This window comes from Andrena cerasifolii, chromosome 1 (genome assembly GCF_050908995.1).
Source record: "Andrena cerasifolii isolate SP2316 chromosome 1, iyAndCera1_principal, whole genome shotgun sequence".
Lineage (NCBI taxonomy): Eukaryota > Metazoa > Arthropoda > Insecta > Hymenoptera > Andrenidae > Andrena > Andrena cerasifolii.
This window is the reverse complement of record NC_135118.1, coordinates 16,229,321-16,248,488: the sequence shown is the minus strand read 5'-3', so window position 1 is coordinate 16,248,488 and position 19,168 is coordinate 16,229,321. Positions and strand designations below refer to the sequence as shown.

At 35.6% G+C, this 19,168-nt stretch overlaps 3 protein-coding genes across 10 annotated transcripts; 2 read left to right on the top strand and 1 right to left on the bottom strand.

Annotated features, from left to right (window-relative positions):
- Nucleotides 1-36: 36 nt before the first annotated feature.
- On the bottom strand, nucleotides 37-8,818 carry Erf1 (eukaryotic release factor 1). 3 transcript variants are annotated; one of them, XM_076807206.1, is made up of 11 exons: nucleotides 8,301-8,818; nucleotides 7,685-7,860; nucleotides 7,426-7,553; nucleotides 7,195-7,345; nucleotides 6,891-7,081; nucleotides 6,666-6,795; nucleotides 6,359-6,579; nucleotides 6,109-6,256; nucleotides 5,562-5,672; nucleotides 3,369-3,385; nucleotides 37-2,400 (listed from the first exon to the last, which is right to left on the bottom strand). In XM_076807206.1, exons 1-9 carry the CDS (start codon nucleotides 8,384-8,386, stop codon nucleotides 5,593-5,595), a joined length of 1,311 nt encoding a protein of 436 aa, XP_076663321.1. In that variant the 5' UTR covers nucleotides 8,387-8,818; the 3' UTR covers nucleotides 37-2,400; nucleotides 3,369-3,385; nucleotides 5,562-5,592. The 3 variants fall into 3 exon arrangements, with proteins under 3 accessions (XP_076663321.1, XP_076663312.1, XP_076663303.1); XM_076807197.1 differs by lacking the exon at nucleotides 3,369-3,385; XM_076807188.1 differs by lacking the exons at nucleotides 3,369-3,385; nucleotides 5,562-5,672 and having other exon boundaries at nucleotides 8,301-8,815.
- Nucleotides 8,819-10,470: 1,652 nt separating this feature from the next.
- LOC143366196 (LITAF domain-containing protein) lies at nucleotides 10,471-13,253 on the top strand. Of its 3 annotated transcripts, none has more exons than XM_076807060.1 (4): nucleotides 10,471-10,535; nucleotides 12,035-12,180; nucleotides 12,255-12,411; nucleotides 12,484-13,253. In XM_076807060.1, the coding sequence occupies exons 2-4, from the start codon at nucleotides 12,066-12,068 to the stop codon at nucleotides 12,587-12,589; spliced, it is 378 nt and encodes a 125-aa protein (XP_076663175.1). In that variant the 5' UTR covers nucleotides 10,471-10,535; nucleotides 12,035-12,065; the 3' UTR covers nucleotides 12,590-13,253. The 3 variants fall into 3 exon arrangements, with proteins under 3 accessions (XP_076663175.1, XP_076663183.1, XP_076663168.1); XM_076807068.1 differs by lacking the exon at nucleotides 10,471-10,535 and adding an exon at nucleotides 11,347-11,455; XM_076807053.1 differs by lacking the exon at nucleotides 10,471-10,535 and adding an exon at nucleotides 11,400-11,541.
- A 699-nt stretch (nucleotides 13,254-13,952) lies between these two features.
- On the top strand, nucleotides 13,953-19,148 carry LOC143378989 (pyruvate dehydrogenase phosphatase regulatory subunit, mitochondrial). Of its 4 annotated transcripts, none has more exons than XM_076831228.1 (15): nucleotides 13,953-14,420; nucleotides 14,525-14,791; nucleotides 14,899-15,111; nucleotides 15,389-15,552; nucleotides 15,624-15,787; nucleotides 15,875-16,058; nucleotides 16,128-16,333; nucleotides 16,411-16,726; nucleotides 16,892-17,049; nucleotides 17,124-17,272; nucleotides 17,606-17,813; nucleotides 17,888-17,977; nucleotides 18,099-18,278; nucleotides 18,352-18,552; nucleotides 18,863-19,148. In XM_076831228.1, exons 2-15 carry the CDS (start codon nucleotides 14,541-14,543, stop codon nucleotides 19,070-19,072), a joined length of 2,694 nt encoding a protein of 897 aa, XP_076687343.1. In that variant the 5' UTR covers nucleotides 13,953-14,420; nucleotides 14,525-14,540; the 3' UTR covers nucleotides 19,073-19,148. The 4 variants fall into 4 exon arrangements, with proteins under 4 accessions (XP_076687343.1, XP_076687324.1, XP_076687352.1 ...); XM_076831209.1 differs by having other exon boundaries at nucleotides 13,954-14,402; nucleotides 14,504-14,791; XM_076831237.1 differs by having other exon boundaries at nucleotides 14,027-14,045.
- The last annotated feature ends 20 nt before the right edge of the window (nucleotides 19,149-19,168 follow it).

The window sequence follows — 19,168 nt, the reverse complement described above, 5'->3', positions numbered from 1 at the left end:
ATGCGAATTAATGATCCGAGAGTAAAAACAATTACATAGATAAATTAATAATATATATTCTTTCAGGAGAATAATTTTCTATTCTTTATAATGAGAATATAATTCATATATATTTATATATATGGACTATTGGCCTGCCGTAAAATATGTCCTGCCGCAATTGTGTAAATCATTATTTCAATATCCCTCTTTATCACTTCACAGAATATCAATTAACGCGTATCAAGGTACGACCAACACCCAATCTTTATCTTGAAAATTCATACCCCTACCGTAGTCTCGCGTTCACTTCGGTGAAAACGAGTTAAAATCTTTAGGGCATAGCACAAGTGTATTTTACGCGTATAATACATACAAAATATGAGGTATTAAATCCGTACTTCGAGAAGTTTGATTAAGCAAAATCTTACAACGATTACATCTTTGTATTGCCTTGTCAGATATATAAACGTAACTTTTGAAGGAACAGAAATATTTTACTAATGCAATACACGAGAGTATGATTGCCAGAAATCATAAATTTGTTAGCAGATTATACAACTATGCTTATGGAAGAGATCATAGGCAAGCCATAATCTAAGTACGTCATTGACTCGTTTGAATGAGATGTGTGGACGACGTCCTTCCGTTTTCTCTCTCCCATGCACTCTCTTGCATGCTCGCTTTCTCTGTTTTTTTTCACTCTTACCTTTAAAAAAGAAAAGTAAAAGAAGATTACAAAGATTACACGGCTTTTCCTAATCTCTCCCTGAAATGTTTATCGTGTTCTTAGAGAACTAGGACTTGCATACTTAAAACAAGCTTCTGCTACGCAGAAGAAATAATCGCACCGACATATGTAGTAATAAATAATTACCTAGATTCCTATTGAAAGAATGTTTACATATAAAAATTTAAGAAAACATTAAGCCGACATTTAACATATTAGTGTCTTGAAGACAATACACAGATACAATACTTTTAAACCATCATGTTTTGGAATTCGTTGTGCACATACCATAAGCCAGATCATATATTTTTTTTTTCTTTTTGCTTGAACGTTCTATTTTGATGAAGTTTTCATAAAGCTTTGCCGCCTCCGCATCACAAACGTTATAATAGTATAAATTATCTAATTATACTATTAATTAACAGTATATTATTTTTCACCAGAAAAAGATGCCACAACATTCGCGAGAACTTCCTTTCTACTATACAGCGATATTTCATAAAAGATACTTCACCAAAATTGCACGTTTCATCCTTCTCACATTTATACATACATATTATTGTTTATTACAAAGGCATCATATGGGTAAGCAAGTTAAATTAACAATGTTAAAATAATTTTGGAATATTTTTTTCTTCCCCTTTTAATAAACTGCCACTTAAATGTTGCAGATGATACTTCTTCACTAATGGAGTGCACCGTTTCAACAATCGAAAGAGATATCCCGATACACCTTGCGAAGCATTTGTTATATACAATCGTGAGTGTACAAAATATAAGAGTCGAGAGCCAGCGAAGTTAATACAGGTTATTATTATGAAAATTATCTCTTATTTCCATATGTGTATCACTCGATGAGACGGAAAGGTTTTGTTTTCCCGGGATATTACGCGACCTTAACTTATGTCTAAGGCAACAGTGCCATTAAAAATTTAAGTCTATGTACAGAACTCTTCATTATTCATATGAATTTAGTAATCGGTATAGAATGCACGGTACGCAGCTTCATGTTTATGATAATCAGTTTATTACAGCTTATCCATGATTGTGTCTGAACAGAGTCATAACGCTACATCCTCATGCTGTTCAAATACTCTTTTCTTTCATCATAAAATTCATGGCAAGATGGACAAACACGAATTTTAATACAAAAATTATCATGTCTCAAATCATTTACTGTACAAACCTATTCTGCACTGTAGCGCGTTGTAATTATTTAAATAAATCCATGTGAATAATTAAAGAATACAATTGTAATATAAGGTAATGTTGTGTGAGATAGGCAGGTATTAAGCTGGCTTAATTAAGTGTCACAGTCTTCGAGTTGCCTTTGTTTCTTCTTGGACATGGATTATCGGCGCGCCACTTTTCTTGTGCTTCTCACTTTTGTGTACTGTTTGCGAATTGCTCGAATGAACTCTAATGAATAATTTCATGATGTGTGTATGCGTCTGTGTGTGTGTGTGTCTCAGTGTATTCGTGTGTTGCATCATACGATAATTTTACAAACACGTCCTTCTATGTGCCTTTCTTGAATTACGATGCAAGGGAGAACATGTACTTATGTTTTCCTCTGAAGCTAAAAGAACTGTCTGTTGAGTCACGGATTTAATAGTCATCCAGATCAAAACTATCAACTTCAACGTCTTCCAGCTGCATACTCTGAAAGTCCACTTTGTACCGCAGTATACCTGTAAAATACATATTTCGAAATACTATTTTAGTAGACACAAATTTGCTTCAGATGCTTTACTATGGCGAATTAACAGAAAGATATATAATACATTACATTACAAAATTCGCAATGTACCGACAATACATTACAAATGACACTATACATAAAATGTTTTATGAACGAGTTAATAAAATAGAATTTATGATTATCCGTAGAAATATAATGACTTATAGCTTTGGGATAATAATTATTGATCATGCGTAACATGTTGCGTACAATGTTTTTCAATTTCGACAAAAAGAAAAGGAAGCTTAAGTTAGAACACGATGAATACTCATTTTTTTTAAAGAAAAGATCGATCGATATGAATTATGATAATAATTAACATTTACGAAAAGCACTGTTGTTACAACAATTATACAGTGCAAATGAAAAACTTAAAAAATTACTATTAAGTATATTAATATTATAGGGACAACTGAATGTTATACACGTAACGAATATTACAATTTCGTAATTGCGATTATAGATATTTATATCATCAAAGTATTCTTAATAGCAAGCAATGTGCTCTAATATGGATTTAAAGGTAATTGCTACCACAAGAAAATTAATACTCGTATAAGGAAATGAAACGTACGCTAACTAAAATACCATGTAAATGGAGAAAGAATTGTCAATATTCGTGAATGTAAAACGTATTACATGTTTTGCTTTAATGATGACAATTTATTAGCGATCTTAATATGAAGAGAAACAACAGGAAGACTTTAATAATGTAATGTATGTAATTAGATCTTAGTAAGATTACTGATGATAAAAGAGAAAGTTCTATGTTAGCAATTAGTTTGGTCTTTTGTACAATGTATAACATTCTAAAGCAAACATAATATGTTTAATGATAAAAATGCAATAGTAGGATTTAATAGACTCAAATTCACTGCTTCTTGTCTCGCTAAATGAGTTAAAAAGCAATTACTATACCTTTCCCAATATGCAAGCTAATAGAAACAAACCATCAATTAGTACTTATGCTTGATCAAATAGACTATTTAACAAAGCCTAGCTATTTATTACATAAACAATGATTACTTATTTCTTTGTCATATTCATCACCAAAGACTACGAGCTTCTTACGCGTTAACTTTATTACAGAAATGAATATTGAACTGTTTAAAAATTCTCTTTTGATAATATTACTTGTTTTAAGCATCCTTTTGGAAATGTAAAACTGTAATGAGTTTCTTTGGTGATGCGATTATTGTGTGCCTATCGCATAACATGCAGCGCGCAATATTCATCGATACTTCTGTAGATAAAGCACCAGAAAGGCATTCACATACAGAAACATAGCAAATACACTAGTTATAAAAGGAAATGTTACAATATTTCGATGTAAAATTTTGATTTAAAACTGTTAAAATCTTACATATTTATATTACAATCATGATTCTAAGTTAGAAATTGCACTCGCAATAATATGCATATGAAAAGAGAAATTACGTATATTCAATATGTGTATGTGCAACAATAAAATGTTGAAAATAAGATAAATACCTATTTATTTAACATCTAATATTCTAGACATTCATTTAGTGATCTAGTGAAATAGTATGTGAATATAAAGTTTATATAGTGTTATAAAAAGTACACAGAAATGTGAACTAATGTGTGCAAACAAAATAAATCAGTACTTCCATTAAACAATACTACACCTACGACACCACAATACAATAAGTACCATCATTGCATTTGTGAAATACTATGAATGGACAACTCGGTATGAAATACAGGAAGACTAAAAGCTCAGCATGCAACCAACGGAAGTTTCCCAGGCACGTCTACTACAGAATAAAATAAGAAACAGTGGTTCCAGTATTATGTCGAAAATCAGATATATATAAGTATTTTCACATCTACTGCGTAATTTCGTATCGATTTTGAAACCTATGAGTATATATAAAGTAGTGCTACCAGAATCTGCTAGTTGTTGTTATTAAATAAATTTCTTATACACTATTATTTGTACCGAGGCACCGTCAGAATCACAAATATACATTATTCACTGTATCACTGATATGTTATATGTCTGTAACTTTATAGAGTGTGCAAATTAGTCTACTATTAGTGTAAACGTTTTATGCCTTTGAGAAAATGCTACTTCCGTATGAAAGGAATCATTAACAATACGTATGAACAATCTGTGCTGCCATTAATCTTATGCACGTTAAGTATGCAACGGAAGTTGAGAATAACATGAATTATGTAGAAATAAAGGTAACTGTGTTCATGAAACTAAGCAGTACTATTCTGTCATTATACTGATCATTGTGTAATGTGCCTACAACTTGACTTTAATTACTAACAATGTAATGAATAATCGCTAAATAGTAAGAAAATATCTAATGATGTCCAAGACAACGATTACATACTAAAATATTTTAACTTAACTCACCATCTTCAAATACAATTATCCATATATCTCATATATATACAAGATTTTCTTTATTTTTGTACCACCGAGAGAAAAGGAAGACAGCAAAGTTTTCAGGCTTTTTATTCGTAAGAAAAAAAAAACAGTGTACCCCGAAATTCTCAACTAAAAATATCTATGTTCACATTCAAACTCATCAGAAGAGACATATGTATATACTACAGATCTGCACAGAAGTATTGAACTATGCTATTCAGTGAGAAACCCAAAAGAAGAAACTGCAAATCTTTGTTGGACAAATTTATCGCAAATTTATCTTTGTTCTGTTGTTGATGTTATAAAACTTTAGGGGCGCGATTCTGGGATCTTATAATTCGTGGCAATGTTACGGCAATAACGAATTAATTACAATTGCACGATGAAAAATAATCTCTTCTTGATGAGTATAGTACTTATTAATTGTAAAGGTAGAGATTGATATGGTGATAGTGATTCAATACAGTGTAACGATTAGTCAAATTACTAAAGGTTATTACAACTAGTATACGTAGCCCGATGTTTTACAAATTCTCATCAAATAATACATATGGTAACAATATTATATAAGATTATTTTATTTATTTCTTATATATATATATGCTAACAATTATAAATGCTTTGATAAATTTGTCCAGTTCTGAAAGTAATATGTTCTATGATACATGAAATATAAACGAATGCACTCAAGACAGAGAAAGAGCTACCTGGTCAACTTTGAGTATTTCACAGACGAAATTAGTAATCATCGAGGTCAACATCATCAAGAGGCTCATCAGCCTGCAGTGACTGGAAATCAACTTTGTAGCGGAGGATTCCTATGCATCAAGATATACTCCATAATTAATAACAATGTTTCTACCATTTCCTTTTAGTGCCATTTACTTTTCATATGTACGAGCTCATCTAATATCTTGATAAAGACCTTTTTCTAAATACTTTCGTATCATCTTTTTATTTAAATCTTTCTATGAATCATGATCCTAATGTATGTCCCATAAAAAATAGACCACCATTTAGTTCGACATCCCCAATTTTGAATTGCACATTGACAGACATTAAAATATTCTTTAGGTACACACAGCTAAACTTATGCACTTTACTCTTAGTCACTAGTTAGTCAAAGTGGAATCAGCCGCTTTTCTGTTAGTACACACATTGAGTAGACGAATACAAATTATTGTTCCACATGTATATTACTTTCAGTCGAGTTAAAGTTAATAGCAACGAAGGCAATTAAAGAAGTAAACTTACCTCCGATGCCGCCGAAACCTCTTACAAACTGAGAACCTTCCTGAGATTTGTCTGTAATGATTTCCAGAGTGGCACCAAAACTCTTATAATTGTTCGCGAGCCATTCGAGTAGGGGCTGACACTCGACAAGTTCCAACTCCACTCCGCTCTAAACATAATAGAGAATACACAAATGCTTCTTTCATATATCTATACGATGGATGGTACTAATAGTTACATTTAAAGGGCAATTAAAATACTTTGCACGCACCTCTTTGTCTGTGAAATGAGTTTTGTCTTTTTCTTGCTCCGGCGTTAGGTGTAAAACTTTCTCCTCGGCGTTTGTATGATTCTTTAAAACGTATCGTTGGATATCTAAGTTTTCCCAACAGATGAGAGTTTCCACGCTACCTAATTCTAGAGCTCTTAACGTGTCTTCTACGCCGAAACAGTATTTTCCCGTGTCTTGTGAAATTTCATCGAAATAACGGCCTGAACAGAAGTGGGCGTATTATCTTCTTTTAAAATAAGTCTATAATTTTGCCTTTCTTCGTAGAATCGTAATTAAAAGTGCTTACCAATTAATTTCTTCTCTTGAATGAATTTTACGTTCTGCAGAGATTCAGCGGCTAATTCAATAGCCTGGTTAAAACCATTCTCTCCACCGTACGAAACATCTACTAACTTTATAACTTTCGCTTGTAATCTCTGAAAAGTAAAGTGCAGGATTACGTTAGACAAACACAAATTACGTTTAAAAGTAATTTTAGGTACAAGGATTATTAATGCGCTGGTAAACTTACTGGATCGAACATGTCGGATTGACTAAGCTCTGTTTTAAAGTCAGCGCTACCCGCTAAAATTAATCCAGCGATATTAGGTTTATCATTAGTAATGTACAGCTGCGTGGCCACTTCTGCAACTTTTCGAACGTAGTTATGCCGCTTCTCCATACGTAATCGCGCAAAACGTAAAGCTGACTGTCCACCTCTGCCTGGAATGCAACGAGTCGTTATAATATTACGAATTAAATGGAAGTACGATAACAGGCGTTTCCAAATCATTTCTCTGATTATTAATAAAATATTTTACTAATCATTTACATACCATGCTTCTTCGGAAGATCTACAGTAAATTTATGTAGCACTTCACGAGTATTCCCTTGTAGAGTACCAAACAACGCTCCGTTACCATCCATGACTATAAAACCGAATTTGTTGTCGTCGGCAAGCAACGCCGTGAGCGCTTCGGTGTGGAACTGAAAAGTTGTAAATTATGTATTAAAATTTGTTAGTCCGCGCAAGGAATGTTTGCGTAAAGTATGACGTTATAAAGTACCTTATTATCACAGAGATAGAGAGAAGTATTAATAGGCTTAAAAGGTTCAAAGTCAATGTTGACCTTCTTCTCTTTCCCTTCTTCCGTTACAATGGTACCGCAATATATTACCAGGCCATTTGGAGGCACTGAAATAAGCAAATTAACAGTTTATATAATTATCAGCTCCAAGTCACAAAACTTACTCAACGCCCTACTAACTTGTTAACGCGATAAACGCATTCGCTTTAAGTTGCGGTAATGAAATACATGCAATTACCTTTAGTATACAATTTTAGCCTATGTTGTACAGATGTGATTGCACCCAAAACAGACAATCTATTTACACGAGATTTAATATTCGACGCTGTTCCAAACTCATCCGCCAACATTTTGCTTACTCTGGATATTTGATCTTTCGGAGGGATGATTAACGAAATCATACTAGTCCCATTCCTGCGAAGAAACACACTCGTATTGAACGCTCGATAATTACAGACGGTAAACAATGATCTCTTTGCAGAATCACAGCCAGATGCATGGGATTAATACCGAGCGTGGCGATGAGTCGCGAGCCACAAGTTCTCGCGTGTAATACTATATTAAGGAGCAATCTGCTTATATAAGATTGTATTAGTAGCGTAAGAACGAAAGCCCATACTACTGCAAGGTGGTGTAAAATTGCACGATAAAAGGATTACTGTACGGGGATTGGAATGTTAAATATCCATGAGCATATTTTAGCTGAAAAAACGAGGCAGGAATTGGTTTTCGTAGGGGGGTGCGAAACTCGGACAGCTCGTACTTAGCCACATGCTCTTTAAAACATATGCGCGGATAGAAAATCGAACAGCTGATAAGAAGAGGCGCGGCAACGTTAATTTCGACCCACTTACCCCCTGGCCATTTCGAGGCTTTTTATGAGCTTCTTGATCTTCCAGATCTCGACATTGCGGTCGGCGGAAGTCTCCTCGTTGGACATTGCTGCGCGTTGTGTCGCGTGGTCGGGGTTCTCACGGGGTTCCTGCCGAAATTAATATTTTACCACGAACGGGCACGATGCCTGGAAAGGTGGTCCGCGTCGACGTGAAAGGCCGGATCTACCGAATTTTTCTTCGTAACGAGCGATCGATCCGTTTATCGATGAATCTGCTCCGATCCAGTTTATACCGGATTATGTCAGAAAGAACGTGTTCGGCGGAGAATTCCCGTTCTGTTCTAGCGAAACGAGACACTCCGGCGCCTCACTTTTCACTCACTTCCAGACCAGTCCTGCCGTCTGTCCGCCACAGGCGTTACGGTTTTAAATGCGATACTCGTGACACAGCGGGTACCACGCGAAAGCGAACCTCGGGATGCACACGTCGGCCATGCGATGGCACAGCGAAACGTCAGTAGTTCGGCGGACGTGCTGTACTGTACGGTACAAAATGGGAAGCAAAAAGAGCGAACCGTTCCGTGCGCGAGCAGCGCCTCGAGGCCGCCTCTCGTGGACGGGCGCAGCCGCGTTTGCATTGGCTGTTCGCGGCACTTTCCATCCGCTTAAGGCTTTGTCCGCAGCAACTGATATTTCCATGTAATCCGCCTACTTCTCTCAATTCGCTACGATCTTCTATCGAAATACGTGATAATTAATTTGTCGAGTGAAAGATGGCATGTCCTCACAATCTACTGAATCCAAAGTCAGTCCTACGAAAAATTTGAACACGTGAAGTTAGATGGAAATCTGGCTTATAAAAGCGAAAGTATGTATTTGAGTGCATATTTAAATTTGTAAGCCCATATTATTTTTGTTTTCCTTTTCAATGTACATTTTATCTCATAATTTCGAAGAATTTAATAAGATATGTATTTTTTATTATTATTGTTACAGGTTTTAGACACTGCATCCATTGGGTGCCCGTCTGTTCAGGACCTATACTTACCCATGATGTAAGGAAAGGGATAGAATGAATTTGTCAACATTTCAATACGCGTCCGTAACATACATATGCATTCATATACCTTCATATGCATACATATTTTAATATGGCGGAAATTGGGAATGCGTAGTTGAAGACGAAAATGACCCGCTCAGTGAGCACACCTTATATCCTTACATCATGTACTTACCTATATTTTCTATAAACATTACATTTATATATTTATTTCACTATTTTCATGAATTTCATTTGCTCTGATTAACTTTTCTAAATTTCAACCTTCGTATAAGCTATTGGTATTGTATTATTATACTACATTATGTACATAATATAATAATACATTATATTACACTATACTTTTACAATTAGTCTCTTATAAACTCCATTTTTGAAACTTCGCGCTATTTCCCCTTAATACATCGGTGGAACGGTGGCGGCGCAGGCATGTAAAGCCACTTTCAATTCGCTTCAGCCGACTTCAGCTTATGGTAATCTCGTATCCAATATCCATATTTCATAGTAACATGGACCTAAAGGATGGTGCATAAAGTACACTTAGGGCGGTATTCTCAGTTGCTACTTATTCTTAAGCAAATGCTTAAGCATGCGGCATCCTCTACTAACCTAGTAGCTAGTAAAGGATACTAAATGCTTAAGCATTTGCTTAAGAATAAGTAGCAACTGAGAATACCGCCCTTATAGATGCGGGGAGGGACGATATACTCTCAACCATCTTATGCCGGGCAGCTAGTGCTGTCATCTATGTCCTCTTGTTTCAAAATTTTCGTGGAAGTCCTATTTTAACATCCTTTCACAATGAAAACTGGCATTTTTATGATTGGATTTATAAATAATTACACAAGAACTGGCGCCGCAAATAATTACTCTGTACGTCTGTACCAAACGACGCAAACCACGTCAAACGCATGCCACGCTAGTACTAATAAGTAATCTCGCCTGCAGAGTGCACCACAATTTGACCGGCTCAAGATGGCTGACACAGGGGATTCCCCTTCCGTCTTTTGCTTCAACCCTCCCGTAATTACGCACTGTCCTTCAGTTCCATGATGCAGATTCCCCCTCCATTATTCCTTACTACATCACGTGGTCGGTACTCTTGGCAACCCTGGTTTTGACCAGTTTTGACGCGAAAACGTCACTGCCAGACAATGAGTTAAAAGTGTCCACGTAGAATACATATTTATATAGGTATGTGAGGACTTTTGTACTGGATAACGGATCCGGGGATCTAAACTGTGCACATATGTATTTTCGCTTCAAGATTTTAATTAATATTAATGCTACACTAGGGCCCAGTGACTGGGCTAAAAAATGTCGTTGATATCGTTCCAACTACCACAGACGCAGGGAGGAGAAATGAGGAGAAGGTACCCCTTCCTATGCGTAGATCGGCTAGATGCGCAGGCTGTATGCGCGTGAAATTATTATGTCCGCTCCATGGATTTAAACCTGAAAATTGGAGCCAAAATCAATTAGAATCTCATGACGTGCATAGATCTGTGATTTTGAAAGTAGAAGCTAAAATTACTAACAACCACTAACGTAAATCGAAAATCGATGCCAAAACCAGCCATAACCGTATCAAGCGCACAGATCTGTAAATCTGAAAATTGAAGCTAAAATCAATTAGTCTCATAAAACGCATGGATTCGATAAACATAAACAAATGAAGCTAAAATTACTATATCCATGAAATGTACTCAGAAAATGACGTTATAAATGGAAATTTTAAAACCACGAATAACTATATTCGACTATATAAATATACTATCATGGCGTAACAATAATATTTTGTCAGGATGTTCCAAGTTATAAAAAGTTCATAAATGCGGTGTAAAAGAATGAAATAGCAACTAAACATTTATGGTCGTATAGCATACCCAGATAGCACACGTCGTCTATAAGCCTTCTTTAAGACGATGTGTGCTATCTGGGATATAGGTTATATTTTCCTCTCCGCCACATCGAAGAGCGGACCACATAATAATTTCACGCGCATCCAGCCCGCGCATTTCCACTAGCCGGTCGGCGCCTAGGAAGGGGTACCTAAGTACCTTCTCTACCTTGCATATGTAGTAGTTGGAACGATATTTTTGTACATATAACAGGTATTAGTGGTATTACTCATATATATGTACTACATTGCCTAAATAATTAGTCGGTGATCAATTTATGAATTTATTATTATTTCAAGGTAGGTGAAACCATGGTACACTGCGTATCTACATAAACATTAGTCAAGGATAATCGAATTGTTGTCATGCTTTCACTGAAATAGACAAGAAAGTTACTTATGACATTACGTTTCGCAACCAGTTCGCGCATAATAGACGAAAATTACTGCTACCACTTTCAATGCATAATCGTGTGTTTAGTTTACACTATAATTTAATTTCACCGTCGTATGTTGACAATTTAATAACATTTTAATAATCTTCCCAGCTAAATTGCTTTATCCCTGTTCGTTGCATATGCAATAATTTAGATCAAAGTTTCTAAGTTTCCAGATAACTCGTAGGAGTGTAAAAACTGTATAACTTTTTGCAAATTGTACGAGTTTATTTTCATGTACCTTGGTTGTATAAAAAAAATTCTGTTTATCTATAAGTGCGCTAGTAAAAACAAACTCGACAACTTCATCGGCATCGCTTGTTCTTGTGTAATTATGTAATCATAGTTAATTATAGATATCTGACATACAAATAATACGAAGGCATCATGCATAAAGCTGAGCCACCACCACCTTACGAGCCACCACCAAACGCGCCACCTGGTTATTTACAAGCAACGGGCGGTGTTCTGCCTGCCAGCCCTTTCACACCTGCAGAGACATGTATGCTTGAAATTTATAATGCGAACAGACAAATTAAAGCAACGAATTAAGAGGAACGTTTTTTATTTTTATAGATAAGCATGGGCCAACTATAGTCACAACGATTGTTCCACTTGGACCTGGATCGACGCATACAATCTGCGCAAATTGTCATGTGGAGATCGATACGTCGACAAAGACAGAACCTGGCATAATCGCTTACATATCTGGGGTTGTGATCGCGTTGATGGGGTACGTACGGATATGCTTTTCAATCGACAAAATGCTATTCTCAGTTAGTTTTACATTTATACTTTTTACCAGGTGCTGGTTGGGATGTTGTTTAATTCCCTGTTGCATCGACGAATGCATGGACGTCCATCACAGTTGCCCCAACTGCAAAGCTTATTTAGGTCGTTATAGGAGATAAGGGGACATGATATTAATATCTACGCTTGCTGCATTTCATTTCGGAACAATTCTGGAATCTCATTATATTCTAATATACATATATTATGCAGAATTTTTAATTTTTATGGATCTTAAAGTAATTCCAATGTTTGGAGCATAAGGGGCAGCTTTGAATTTCTATCACGTGGGACTTTGCAATGACAAGTACAGTGCACGATGCAAATTTGCACATGATATTGGAATGTTTTTATTAGTCACATTGTCACAAAAGAAATCACGATCCAATGGTACATGATAAAGTTCCTAAAAATTAATCGATCACATTTTAGAACTTTTTCATTCAGAGATTATAAAATAGTTGAGGGTGTGAAGATGAAAATTATTGGCAGTTCTGTTTGCACAAGATACATTGTATGTAACGTACACGTAAATGTATACACTCAAAGTATATATGAGATAATTTGAAAAATATTCTCAACGACACAGTGCATTTTTACTTTATACACGAAAACTTGAATATAACATATCCCTTTATTTAACTTGCAGTATTGGCTAACAGAAATGACTACTTATAAGTGCTATTAAAGATTTATTTTTTAAAATCGTTAAAAATAATTACTTTACAGGATTTGTAATAAGTATTAACGATGTAATATTAAATAAACTATTTTTTTGCAACGATACATTTAACTTTTCATTCTTGATAATTGTACAAATTTGTATAAATTCTTAAATGCGAATAAATATTTTACGAAAATTACAAATCACATATACGAAACGAAATGTCATCGACGTTTGTGAGAAACGAAATTTATAATCTTAATATATAAAGCAGAAAGTGTTTGTGTGTTTGTCTGTCGTCTAAGAACTTTTGAACTGTAAACTCGGAGGTCACGAAATATGCCTCAGCTCATTATGCCTAGCTAATCCAGATGAATGTGACTATTTTCACAAAAAAAATAATATATAAATAAATGAATTTTTTTTTATAAAATCAGAGTAAATTTCGGGCGAAGCAGAGTAGTAAAGCTAGTAGTTTATAAGTGTCCAAACAATGAAATACAATTATTCAATTTTCTATATTTTTAACGATATATGTAAATACACGAAGTATTGAATAAATAAAATATGCTATAAATGTAAAAATATGGGAAACTGTTAATGTATATAGGTATGTGCATTTTATGTTTAAAAATAGAAGTTGAATTTTATTTTTTATTGATTAATAGACATTTAATGTATAGAGGAACATCATAAATTTTAATAATTTATTTTACCAGCTGCACAAAAATAATTAAAAGTTTTTTAAACGTTACTAACTTAAAAGTCGTAATTTTTATTTTTTTCAAGCGTTTACTTATTATTTACTGACTTACGATCTTACAATCGTAGTCAGTTCTTATCTTTTGATCATCCTAGAAATTGTGTATACATTTGTCCGCTACAACCATGTGATACACGCACTTCCACCGAAAGTCTACTTTTAGACAATCTAAATATATTATCTATTTTTCTAAGTTAATAAATTTATAATACTAACCGCTATTTACAAAATAGCTTGTCATCCTACGTAACCTTTATTGTCTTCAAAACTTTCACAAAATGAGTGTTCAATTTTCCAGTATTTTTGAAACGCGATGATTGTTTAAAATAATTAAAATTATACATTAATTATTATAAAACAATTAGATTTTAAATCATTTCGAACGATGGTTTACATTTAATTTCATGCTACCACGAAGAAATGATTATATTTAAGGGAACACAAAAGTCTCCTCAAAGCCTAAGTTGTTATACATTCAGCCTTGAATATTAATTATCATTTTAACAAAGTTAACAGTTCAAAATAGGTACGAAATGAATTATGTTTTCTATTTTGCAATAATTTAACCTTAATAGACACAAGTGCATTGAATCAACGAGTTTCTGCAAGTTAGTTAACTGACAATTTCAGATTCCCATTTGTTACAATGTGGCATCATTCAAAGTTGTATTACAATAAGTATTTAACGAGGTGGAGCGATATCGTTCTTTACAATCGCCAGAAAGTAAGGCATAGTACTTCGAAATCTACATTGGTAACCAACGAAGATGTCGACGACCCACTTCCTAAGGAAGCCAAAGTTGTTATTTGCGGAGGCGGAGTTATGGGTGGTGCTGTTGCATATCACCTTTCACTTATGGGCTTAGGACCCCAGACCATTATCGTAGAGAGCGGCAGGTAAGCGTCCTTATAAGTAGTTTCAACTTCTTAAGCGTATAATCTTAAATGTATAATCTTTCACATTTTATAAAAGTTTATCATATACTTGTTACACCTAAATTTAGATTGGGTGGTGGGACAACATGGCATACTTCAGGATTGGTCGGAGTGTTTAAACCAAGTTTGGCGCAAGTCAAGCTCGCACAGGACAGTATAGCTCTATACAAAGAATTGGAAGATAAAGGTTTATCGACGGGATGGAAACAATGCGGCAGTCTTTCGTTGGCACGTACGAGAGATCGTATGACTTTATTTAGGCGAATGAAAGCTCAGTCTATGTAAGCATCGAACAAAATAGGGGAGACCGGGGATAGTTTGGACACTTTTACAATTCCCCCCATAGTGGCATGACTATTGAACTGTTTATTTAGTTTGTGCCTAGTTTCCCTATGTACACACTACATACAACAAATATGCACAAACTAAACAAACAGTTGCAATAATCAGGAGACTATGGAGGCAATTGTAAAAGTGTACAATGTTACCCCGTGTCCAAACTATCGCCAGTTTCCTCTACATGTAAATTACAAATTATTATGTCATGTTCATTTTCAGCTCGCGTAACATCGAGTGCCATTTAGTTACGCCGAAGCAAGTACAGGAAATATGTCCGTTACTGCATGTTGACGATTTGGTCGGTGGGCTATGGATTCCAGGCGATGGCGTTGGAGATCCGTATCAAATTTGTTTAGCGTTAATAGGAGAGGCAAAAAAGAAAGGTATATTTAGTTGTCTATGTAATCGAATGGTACAAATATATTTAGTAGTATTTAGTATACGATATGTTTAGGCGTCAAAGTGTTTGAAAATTGCAAAGTTACTAAGGTCGATACCCAAAATGGAAGAATCGAAGCTGTGGAAACGACGCGCGGTGCTATTCAATGCGAGCATTTCGTTAACTGTGCCGGATTTTGGGCACGTAACGTAGGTAAATTAAGTGAACCATATGTGAAGGTTGGTTTCGTCACTGATTGCTATTATCGAGTATGTAAAAGATCGTGAATATCTTTTACCGATGTTAATTAGATATGTTTTATTCAGGTGCCCCTTCATCCTGTAGAACACTACTATTTACACACGAAGCCTATTGCTGGTTTAGATCCCATGATTCCTGTTATCAGGGATTTGGATGGTTACATCTATTTTCGAGAAAACAATGGAAGGCTGTTAGCTGGTGGCTTCGAGCCAGTCGCGAAGCCAGCGTTTGAAGATGGAACAATACCTGGTTGGATATAAATTTTTATGAACCCGTAATTTCAACATAGATCCGAAACTAAAAGAAATCGTATTTTAGAAAGCACAGACGAAAGATTTCTACCAGAGGACTGGGATCACTTTCACATTTTACTTGAGCAAATGCTATATAGAATTCCCAGTTTGGGAAATGCGATTCTGGAGAGACTGTGCAACGGTCCCGAAGCATTTTCCCCAGACTGTAAATGGATCGTTGGCGAAGCACCGGAAATACGTAACTATTACATTGCTGCTGGTATGAAAACAGTAAGTGGTGGTCAGATAATTTGTACATAAAAGATATTTTATTTATTTGTATGCCTTACGTACGCTGTATTTCATAGGTGGGCATATCGGCAGCTGGTGGAGTTGGCCGAGCCACTGCAGAATTGATAATCAACGGCTCGACGTCTGTGGATATGTATGAATTAGATGTGTCACGTTTTTTGGGTCTTCATAACAATCGGAAATTTTTACGCGATCGAGTAAAAGAAATCCCTGGTATGCATTATGCATTGCAATATCCACACCACGAATTCAAAACGGGTAGAAATCTGAGAATGTCGCCGATTTATCCTAAATTGAGAGAAGCGGGGGCCATTTTTGGCCAGGTAATGGGATACGAACGTCCAACCTGGTTTCAGTTCGATGAGGATATGGGTAGGTCTCTTACCTCTATAAAAAGCTGAATTCAAACCTGTGAAAACTTACGATTACGTAGATATTTCACCTATCGTAGAAATGACGCGAAACTTAGCTTATTAAATAACATGCGTATTGTAAAAAAACTGGATATTTTATTATACAGATTGCTTTGCTACACAGATTTGGAAACGATTGATGGATTCCAAAGATATAAAATAGCATATACAGATACATTCAGCAAACCGCCATGGTTCGAATCAGTGTCGGAAGAATATGCTGCGTGCCGTGAAAATGTCGGGCTCAGTGATTATTCCTCTTTCACTAAAATTGATTTATGGGTAAGATGCTTTACCACAGATACTGTTAAGATCCATCAGCCCTGTGAATCATCTTCCGATCTATAATTTTTTAGTCAAATGGTATGGAGGTGGTTGATCTGTTACAATATTTGTGTTCGAACGATGTCGATGTTCCCGTGGGAAGTATCATTCACACGGGTATGCAGAATCACCGCGGAGGCTACGAGAATGATTGTAGTTTAGCACGGATAGCTCCCAATCAGTGAGTCATAAGTATAAGATATTTGTATTATAGAAATATACGATCGTAGAATTATTTCCAAGACCGGCACGAAACCTGGCCCCGCGCTTTAAAAGGCCCCGCGGTCGATAAAAACCTCAGCGTAAATTTTTCGGGGCTGTATGCACAGATATTTGTTACTATAAAATTGATTTAAAATGCCCCGCAGTCGACGAAAAAGCTTATCGTAAATTTTGCGGGACCCTATGCATAGATATTTATTATTATAAAATTTAGAAGTACAATATGAATGCGTTTTTTCTTGGCCCCGTACAATTTTGGAACCCGGCCCTGATTATTTCCTTTATATTTCAGTTATATGATGATCGCGCCTACCATACAGCAAACTCGCTGTAAACATTGGATTAATCGCCATCTACCCACAGACGGCTCGGTGGCTGTATCCGATGTAACATCCGCATATACAGCAATCTGTATTATGGGTCCTGCCACCAGACAATTATTGTCAGTATTAACAGACACCGACCTAAATCCCAGAAGTTTCCCATTCTTTACTTTTAAGGTATTTATTCCTAGTACAACTAAATATACATATAATTTTATTCTCTATGTTATACATATATATTCTGTTAAAAGGAATTGGATGTTGGTCTCGCTAATGGAATACGCACAATGAATCTAACTCACACTGGAGAACTCGGCTACGTTTTATATATTCCGAATGAAGTAAGCATATTTGTAATCACGAGACACCTGACTCTCCCACCCGAAGTTTCTCCCGATTTACAATATTAATGTTTTTTTAATTCTACTCAATATATTGATGCGTAAATTGTGGTATTCGTAGTTTGCATTACACGTTTATACAAGACTGGTAGATGCTGGAACTAGATACGGATTAAAGCATGCTGGTTATTACGCGACACGAGCGTTACGGGTAGAAAAGTTTTACGCATTTTGGGGCCAAGACTTGGATACCTTCACTACTCCCCTAGAGTGTGGGAGGACCTGGAGAGTAAAACTCGACGTGGGTACTCTTGAGACTTACGCGTTCATTAAGGTCGCATTGATGATACTAAAAAACATTATACATGTAACAGAAAGGAGTGGATTTTATTGGAAGAGATGCTCTGCTGAAGCAACGCGAGGAAGGTGTAAAGCGAAAGTACGTGCAGTTATTATTAAACGATCATGATCTTGAATTGGATACATGGTGCTGGGGTAGCGAACCTATTTACAGGAATGGAAAATACTGTGGAATGACAACTACTACGGGTTATGGGTTCACATTTAGAAAACAGGTAACATTGCACTATTAATTAAGCAGCAAATCTGTATATTAACGTGTAGACAATATTAATTTTCTATAATGATCATTATGTTATTCTGAATTTTTATAAAAATTGCAAAATACAGACGTTTCTTTGAGGACCCGGCTCGAGCCTTTTTCGCGCCGTAGGCAAACTTACTAAATTGCGCCCTTTATTTATTCGAGCTTTTTCATGATCATACTTTGAATTTTTATTCGTAGCTTAAAACATTTATATTGCCAATAGGGTCGAGCCGGGTCTGTTTCTTTGTGTTAAAGGCAACTGATAAATTTTACTACAGGTTTGCCTTGGATTTGTACAAAACTTTGATTCGCGAGGACAAGCGCAGGAAGTGACAAACGAATACATATTATCGGGAGATTACGAGGTGGATGTAGCAGGAGTAAGGTACCACGCAAAATGCCACCTGCACAGTCCGAACTTGCCAACTAAGTTCCCTGATAAGGAGAGGGATTCTTATCACGCAACACGCGACCACCAAGCCGTGTAACTTCGACAATATCAATTTTGAATCGTGTACAAATACTGTATATAAACGAGAATTTAATAAATTATTTCATAAGAGATCAATTATGAGTCCGCTAAT

Excerpts from the sequence above, each read along its gene's own strand:
- Erf1 (XM_076807188.1), bottom strand. The coding sequence starts at position 8,386 with ATGTCCAACGAGGAGACTTCCGCCGACCGCAATGTCGAGATCTGGAAG. Across the intron at positions 7,082-7,194 it reads AGATCTTCCGAAGAAGCATG|GCAGAGGTGGACAGTCAGCT; the intron begins GTATGTAAATGA and ends GTTGCATTCCAG. Across the intron at positions 6,580-6,665 it reads TCAAGAGAAGAAATTAATTG|GCCGTTATTTCGATGAAATT; the intron begins GTAAGCACTTTT and ends ACTTCTGTTCAG.
- LOC143366196 (XM_076807060.1), top strand. The coding sequence starts at position 12,066 with ATGCATAAAGCTGAGCCACCACCACCTTACGAGCCACCACCAAACGCG. Across the intron at positions 12,181-12,254 it reads TTTCACACCTGCAGAGACAT|ATAAGCATGGGCCAACTATA; the intron begins GTATGCTTGAAA and ends TTATTTTTATAG. Across the intron at positions 12,412-12,483 it reads GTTGTGATCGCGTTGATGGG|GTGCTGGTTGGGATGTTGTT; the intron begins GTACGTACGGAT and ends ACTTTTTACCAG.
- LOC143378989 (XM_076831228.1), top strand. The coding sequence starts at position 14,541 with ATGTGGCATCATTCAAAGTTGTATTACAATAAGTATTTAACGAGGTGG. Across the intron at positions 17,273-17,605 it reads GCACGGATAGCTCCCAATCA|TTATATGATGATCGCGCCTA; the intron begins GTGAGTCATAAG and ends TTTATATTTCAG. Across the intron at positions 18,553-18,862 it reads GGTTCACATTTAGAAAACAG|GTTTGCCTTGGATTTGTACA; the intron begins GTAACATTGCAC and ends ATTTTACTACAG.